Consider the following 7,497-nt stretch of genomic DNA (forward strand, 5'->3'; position numbering starts at 1 on the left):
CAAATGCATGTTTGCTTAGAAGGAACTTTCACCATGAGCACTGGTGCACCGAACCAGGGAAGGAATCAGCATGCAGCATTTGGAATGCTCCTTCCCATTAGGCTCCCCTCTCCCACACTAGGCCATATTCTGGGATATTATGTAAAAACAATGATAACCGCAAGAACCATGAGAAAGAGGCACAGCTTCTAGTGGGCTGAAAAGACAGCCCCCATGCTTCTGTGCCTGCAGAGCTGAGAGGCTGCAGGTGCTTTGAGATCCAAGAAACGAAGATGCAGCAGAAGTGATAACTTAGCAGTATTTATTATCGCCAACAATTACCAGGGAAGTGTGGTGTTAAAAAGAGGCTCGAGATGTTCCCAGCCCTTCCAAAAGCCTGAAATGCGTTTCTGGTGCCACTTTGTCAGAGATGCAGCCATTAAGAATGGATGTATATGTAAAAGCATCCTTTGTGAGAAGGGCTGGAACGAGGTGGACATGGGGTATTCATACTGAGCCCTGCCAGTGGCACTTCATTGAACTCAACCAGAATGACAGAATGGCTGACAAACCTCAATTTTGCATATTTAAAAACAATTATAAAATCCAAGTCTAAAGAGTTGCATAGAGCTCTCCTGTCTCAGTTGCACATTCAGACCTCTGCAGATGGACCCCTGCCCAGGACACCACTTAATTTGACAGGACTGGGTGCAGTGTCATGGTCTGTCTATGTGGCTCAGCGGGCATAATGCCCCATAGACAAATTGGCAATAGAGGTGATGTCCAAACACCAACAGCCTCCACTACAGCCATGCAACATTCTTCACAGCGCTGCAACTGAACAGGGCCTTTGATCAGGGAGGCTAAGGTCAGGATAGTTATTTTCAAACTTCTAGCAAGGTTTCAGCAGAGCAAAAACAAACTCTAAAGTTGACTTGGTCCCTAGGTATCCTACTTTCAGAATGACACAGTTTACACTAACACCGAACTACACTGCAATTGGGCTTGTCTGCAAGAGAGTGAAGGGAAATGGTCACTAACTGAAGCTGCTCTTTCTAACGCCTCCTTGTCCCTGAGGCTGACGGTCCTCTCCTCTCGGTGGAGGCACTTGAAGACAGCTGGGAATCTGGCCGATTTATCTCTGTGGTAAATAAAAAATGCAGTGTTAGTGACCAAATACTAGTTTGTGGTGTTACTCTGACAATACTTTCATGAGCTCCAAATTCTCACCAAATGGCTAAAACTATGTAAACTTCTGTTTGCCACTAAAAAGGTCCTATTTCACTAGTCAAATGGGGGAGTTCTGAAAATGTTCTACTTCAACATAACTGAATATTTCTAGTTTTTTTCCTCACATAACATATTGCTGGCAGCAGAGGGTGTAGTACTTGGCGTAATAGCATAACCCTGACAGCAACAGGTGCACAAAATTACTAAAGAAAGAACGACTAGGTGAAATACTTGAGTTTCCAGTGAGTAAGCAAGTTCAATCCACTGTCACCTCATTGTGACTCCAGTAACTTAAGCATCACTATTCAGTATTTCAATCTGCACCCAGTATTATTATACAAGACTTTTTAAATTGATTGGCCTATTACCTGGAATCTCATGTGGCCAAAACTCATTGCAGTGAGGACAGTGTGGTTCAGTCTGGGCTTTGAAATACTTTCCAGCACAAGGCAAGTGCATTCCAATTCCACAGGTTTCACATATTTGACTCTGAAATGAGAAATGCTGCTGTTAACAGAAAGCAGTTCTACACAATATGTCACCTTTGGAATGAGCCATAGTCTGCCTTACTGACCCACAGTAAGAGCATTAACTCAAGAATTTTCCTTCATGGCCAGTGGGGGGAACCTTGTAAACAGAAGCTGGTCCGAGTTATGGGGAAATATGTACTTGAGCTGGGAAAGGGGCATTTATTGGGATCAGGGACGTAATGTAAAAATGTAACCCTGTAACTGGTAAAAGTCCTAGTGGTTACACACACTGCGGGCTCTGCAGTACACAACTTCAATACTTATACTGCAAAGCCTCCCCAGGAGCTGCTCCCGGGGAGCCAGCATGCAACCTGCATTGGAGGATGAGCAAGGCCCCCCACAGACAGGGACTCAGCCCCTCCCTGTGGTGGGCCCTGCAGGGCTGGAGCAGCCCGCTGCCTAAGCCCCTAATGATTAACCAGAATCGGTAAGCTTACCATCTACATCCCTAGTTGGGATGATAGAAAAACATCACAGAAAGGCAGCTTGGGAGCCAAAGCATGTTGGCACAGGTGGCTGGAAAAAGGGGTGTCAGAACAGCATGCCCCTTGGAGACGATTTGGAAAGGAGAAGTAGTTGCAAGAGGTAGGGAGCAAGGAAGGGGGGGTTAGCAGCTGAGAAGAGGCTCTCAGGCCCCAGCCATTCATCAGGAGGACAAGATGGGGGTACAACTGCCCAGCTCCCCAGTGCAGTTTGTGGACTTATTCTAGAGCTCTTGACACAAGCAATTCCAGAGTGTCCACTATCTAGAATAAAGATAGATGCATGTGCCAGACTGAGCCCAGTGACATAAAATAGCTAACAGCCATGCACATGTAAGAATAGGAAAGATTTGCCCCCAGCTCAGCTGACGGGGACAGGAGCCAGCATGGTAGATGGAGGTTTCTCACTGGCTGAGCTCATGTTCTCGAAGTTCATGTAGTATTTTCCAGTGACAGCAAGCCCACCCGCTTTGTTACCTGGATGGCGAGGCTACGACAGATGTTACATTTCCTCGCCAAGTCTTGGTAGTTGTTGAGGATGTATTGCTCCATCTCCATTATGCAACGAGTATGCAAGGTGTACTCCCCATCTCGCTATGGGAACAACACCACCAACCGTGAGACTGGAATATTGTTTCTATGATTCAATCAACCTTTTTCTGACCTCTCTCTCTACCTTTTAGCAATAGCAAAGCTTGACATTCATTTCTCTTCAGCACCTGGCAGAGACCCATCACTGACTAATACAAAGGCAATTTCCTAATTCCACTCAAAGCACTGTATCTAATTAGCATAAAGTGGGAAAAAGCTCCCTTGTCTTTAATAAGTATACATACCATGAAGAATACAGGTCCCTGCAAACATTTTCCCCATCCCCCTTCAAAGACCACATAGGGGACCTTAAGCCCTGCCATCCTGCACTTACATATCAAAGAGATGCTCCTAGACAAAGGTAGGACTCCACATAACGTACACCTTTGCAACTGGACTTCTCTGGCACAGCTCTAAAATACCTGAATTACTGAGAATTATCTCATGGTAAGAAATAGTCCCAGATTTTCTCCCATGTAATAAAGGGATAGACATTCCAAGGCACAAATGGCTTCCTGACTCCCACTGACTTTCAATCAGAATTGGGCACCTACCTGCTCTTTGTGTTGGAAAGTCTCCCCTAGCTCAAAGGAGCCAGGGGCAGAGGATGGTGTAGAGATTCAAAGTGAAACACCTCCCAGAGCAGAGGGTGAGCACAGCAACTGCACCACTTATGACCATGGTCACATCTGCTTGCCAACATAAAGGGGGGGACGTCATTCCAGCCCTTCTCTGGGGGGAGGATGGGGGGCTACATCAGCAGTGGCAAAACCATTTCCCGACTTCAGTGTTTAAAAGAGAGCTGCATGTGTTTAGAGTTCTCCAAGCACAGAGAATTGGGGGAGTGTTTCAGCATGTTTCACAGTCATACCAGGGTACAAAATATATCCGAAGGACAGAATAGGTCATGTTGGTGGGGGAGACATACTATACGTGAAAGAAAATGTAGAATCAAATAAAGTAAAAATCGTAAATGAGCCAAGATGTTCTATAGAATCTCTATGGATAGTAATTCCATGCTCCAATAAGAAGAATATAGCTGTAGGGATATAATATCAATGACCTGATCAGGACAGTGATAGTGACTGTGAAATGCTAAGGGAGATTAGAGAGGCTATCAAATTAAAAACTTGGATAATAGTGGGGGATTTCAACTATCCCCATATTGACTGGGTACACGTCACCTCACGACGGGATGCAAAGATAAAATTTCTTTATACCTGAAACGACTGCTTCTTGGAGCAGCTGGTTCTAGAACCCACAAGGGGAGAAGCAATTCTTGATTTAGTCTAAAGTGGAGCACAGGATCTGGTTCATGAGGTAAATAAAACTGAACCGCTTGGAAATAGGGACCACAATGTAAGTAAATTTTAACATCCCAGTGGTGGGAAAAACCCCTCAGCAGCCCAACACTGGCATTTAATTTCAGAAAGGGGAACTACACAAAAATGAGGAAGTTATTTAAACAGAAAGTAAAAGGTACAGACTCAAAAGTAAAATCTCTGCAAGCTGCATAGAAACTTTTCAAAGATGCCATAATAGAGGCCCAACTTAAATGTATACTCCAAATTAAAAAAAACAGTAAGAGAACCCAAAAAAAGTGCCACCGTGGCTTGGCTTAACCAAGTAAAAGAAGCAGTGAAAGATAAAAAGACACCTTTTAAAAAGTGGAAGTCAAATCCTAGTGAGGAAAATAGGACCATAAACTTTGTCAAATTAAAGTGTAAAAATATAAGAAAAGCCAAAAAGGACTTTGAAGAACAACTAACCAAAACTCAAAAAGTAACAGCAAAATGTTTTTTAAGTACATCAGAAGCAGGAAGACAGCTAACCAACCAGGGGGGCTCTTGGACAATCGAGATACTAAAGGAGCCTGCAAAGATGATAAAGTCATAGCGGAGAAGTGACATGAATTCTTTGCTTCAGTCTTCATAGCTGAAGATATTGGGAGATTCCCAAACCTGAGCTATTCTTTTTAGGTGACCAATCTGAAGAATTGTCCCAGACTGAGGTGTCATTCGAGAGGAAAGAACTCAAATGGGAAACTGCTGAACCTATTAACTGTGGTTTGTAACCTATCCTTTAAATTAGCTTCCGTACCTAACAATTGGAAGATAGCTAACATGACGCCAATATTTAGAAAAGGCTCTAGCGGTGATCCTGGAAATCAGACCAGTAAAACCAGTGAGTCTAATGTCAGTACCTGGCAAATTAGCTGAAACTATAGTAAAGAATAAAATTGTCAGACACATGGAAGAATATAATTTGTTGGGGGAAAAGTCCACATGGTTTCTGTAAAGGGAAATCATGCCTTACTAATCTGCTAGATAAACTTAAAAAACAACAAATGGTCTGATAGCACTTTATAGACTAACAAAAAGTACTGCCAGACCATTTGTTGTTTTTTAAGTTTATCCTGTACAGACTAACTCAGCTACCTACTAATCTGTTAAGAGTTCTTTGAGGAGGTCAACAAATATGTGGACAAGGTGGAAAGGTGGACAAGGTGGAAAGGTGGAAAGCCTTTGACAAGTTCCTTCACCAAAGGCTCTTAAGTAAAGTAAGTAGTCTCGGGATAAGAGGGAAGATCCTTTCATGGATTGAGAACTGGTTAAAAGACAAGAAACAAAGAATAGGAATAAATGGTAAGTTTTGCAAGTGGAGAGGTGTAACTGTGGGGGCTCCCAAGGGTCTTTACTGGGACCAATCCTATTCAACTTACTATAAATGATCTGGAGAAAGGGGTAAACAGTGAAGTGGCAAAATTTGAGATACCAGACTGCTAAAGATAGCTAAGACCAAAGCAGCCTGTGAAGAGCTTCAAAAAGATCTCACCAAACTAAGTGATTGGGCAACAAAATGGCAAATGAAATTTAATGTGGATAAATGTAAAGTGATGCACATTGGAAAAAAATAATCTTAACTATATATACACAATATGGCGGGGACTAATTTGGCTATAGCTACTCAAGAGAGAGATCTTGGGAGTCATTGTGGACAGTTCTCTAAAAACATCCATTCAGTGTGCAGCGGCAGTGAAAAAAGCAAATAGAACATTAGGAGTCATTAAAAAGGGATAGAGAATAAGACAGAAAATATCTTATTGCCTCTGTATAAAACCATGGGATGCCCACATCTTGAATACTGCATCCAGATGTGGTTGCCTCAACTCAAAAAAGATATATTGGCATTGGAAAAGGTTCTGAAAAGGGGAACAAAAATGATTAGGGGTTTTGGAACAGGTCCCATATAGAGAGAGAGATTAAAAAGACTTCGACTTTTTAGCTTGGAAAAGAGGAGACTAAGGAGGGATATGATAGAAGTCTATAAAATGACTGGTATGGAAAAAATGAATATGGAAAGGTTATTTACTTATTCCCACAATATAAGAACTAGGGGCCACCAAATGAAACTAATGGGCAGCATGTTTAAAAAAAAGGAAGTTTTTCTTCACTCAGCACACAGTCACTCTGTGGAACTCCTTGCCAGAGGATGCGGTAAAGGCTAGAACTTTAACAGGGTTAAAAAACGAGCTAGATAGATTCATGGAGGTTAGGTCCATCAATGGCTATTTGCCAGGATGGGTAGAAATGGTGGCCCTAACCTCTGTTTGTCTGGATGTGGGTGACAGGGGAGGGATCACGTGAGGATTACCTGTTGTGATCCCTCCCTCTGGGGCATCTGGTATTGGCCACTGTCGGCAGACAGGATACTGGGCTAGATAGACCTTTGGTCTGACCCAGTATGGCCGTTCTTATGTTTGAGAGTTATACCTGTGTAACCTTACTGCCTTGAGTGAGATTCTAGATGTAACCATATTGTTTAGCTTGCAGAACCTTTGCTACTAGTGATGATATATGAGAAGAAAAGAGCTCTGGCTGATGCAGACTTGGAAACGTAGTACATTTTATATGGAATCACTGAGACAATAAGACTTGGCCCACCCAATACCATTTTTGTAGTCACTCTTTAGAGTAGGGCTGCACGTTTGGCTGTCAAAGCCATAAGAAAGAACAGTCACAGTTACTAAAATGCCCACTCTCTCTACAAGACAGAGCAATTACTTCAGAGAGCCACTTATCCTGCACCAAATTTTGCAACACTTGCTCAGCTTCCTTTTTCTTCATTTTCTTTGTTTTAAGTTGATCAGCCAAGTTTAAAATATTTGTGGAAGATGCAAAGCCACTTTCTGATAAGATGATCAGATCCATCTGCAGAAAGAAAAATACCCGTGAGAGAAAACATAGAATTGGTCAGCCACAGATCTGGGCTAAGTGCCGCGTGGATGGTTTTTTTTTTAGGCACGTAGCTTAAACATACTATAAAATGCAACATATAATGCAAATATTTCAGAAAATTAACACAATTTAGGGGCTCTTGGAAGTGTTAACCTGCCATGAGGGGATAATTCCACAACTCAGACTGCAAAAAAAGGGGGTTACAGGAAGCAATGTTGAACACCTTTTAACAAACTGCAATGATGCTGCATAATGGATGCATCCTCCACACCATCAAGGTATCTGTGTCTTGAGGAGGCTTGAGATTGGGCTTCCTTGATGAAAGAGCTTTATCCATCAGGAAGGAATTCACTCTGACTGGATTCATGTGCATAACTGAATGTACTTGGTACTCTTAGGATGAATTGGAACTCCCAGTTTTCAGAAATTCTATCTTTGCTTTAGCTT

At 42.5% G+C, this 7,497-nt stretch overlaps 1 protein-coding gene across 2 annotated transcripts in view; it reads right to left on the bottom strand.

Annotated features, from left to right (window-relative positions):
* Nucleotides 1–284: 284 nt before the first annotated feature.
* The window catches only part of NSMCE1 (NSE1 component of SMC5/6 complex), a 49,208-nt gene continuing 41,995 nt past the window's right edge, over nt 285–7,497 (bottom strand). Inside the window, exons 5-8 of one of the 2 annotated variants that reach the window (XM_075899957.1) lie at nt 6,877–7,023; nt 2,699–2,815; nt 1,578–1,698; nt 285–1,120 (exon numbers count right to left, since the gene is read on the bottom strand). In XM_075899957.1, coding sequence (XP_075756072.1) covers nt 1,035–1,120; nt 1,578–1,698; nt 2,699–2,815; nt 6,877–7,023 — 471 coding nt within the window. In that variant the 3' untranslated portion in view covers nt 285–1,034. The remainder of the gene's footprint in view (nt 1,121–1,577; nt 1,699–2,698; nt 2,816–6,876; nt 7,024–7,497) is intronic. The other variant, XM_075899958.1, reaches the window with a different exon arrangement.

This window comes from Pelodiscus sinensis, chromosome 16, assembly GCF_049634645.1.
Source record: "Pelodiscus sinensis isolate JC-2024 chromosome 16, ASM4963464v1, whole genome shotgun sequence".
In the NCBI taxonomy this organism is placed as follows: Eukaryota; Metazoa; Chordata; order Testudines; family Trionychidae; genus Pelodiscus; species Pelodiscus sinensis.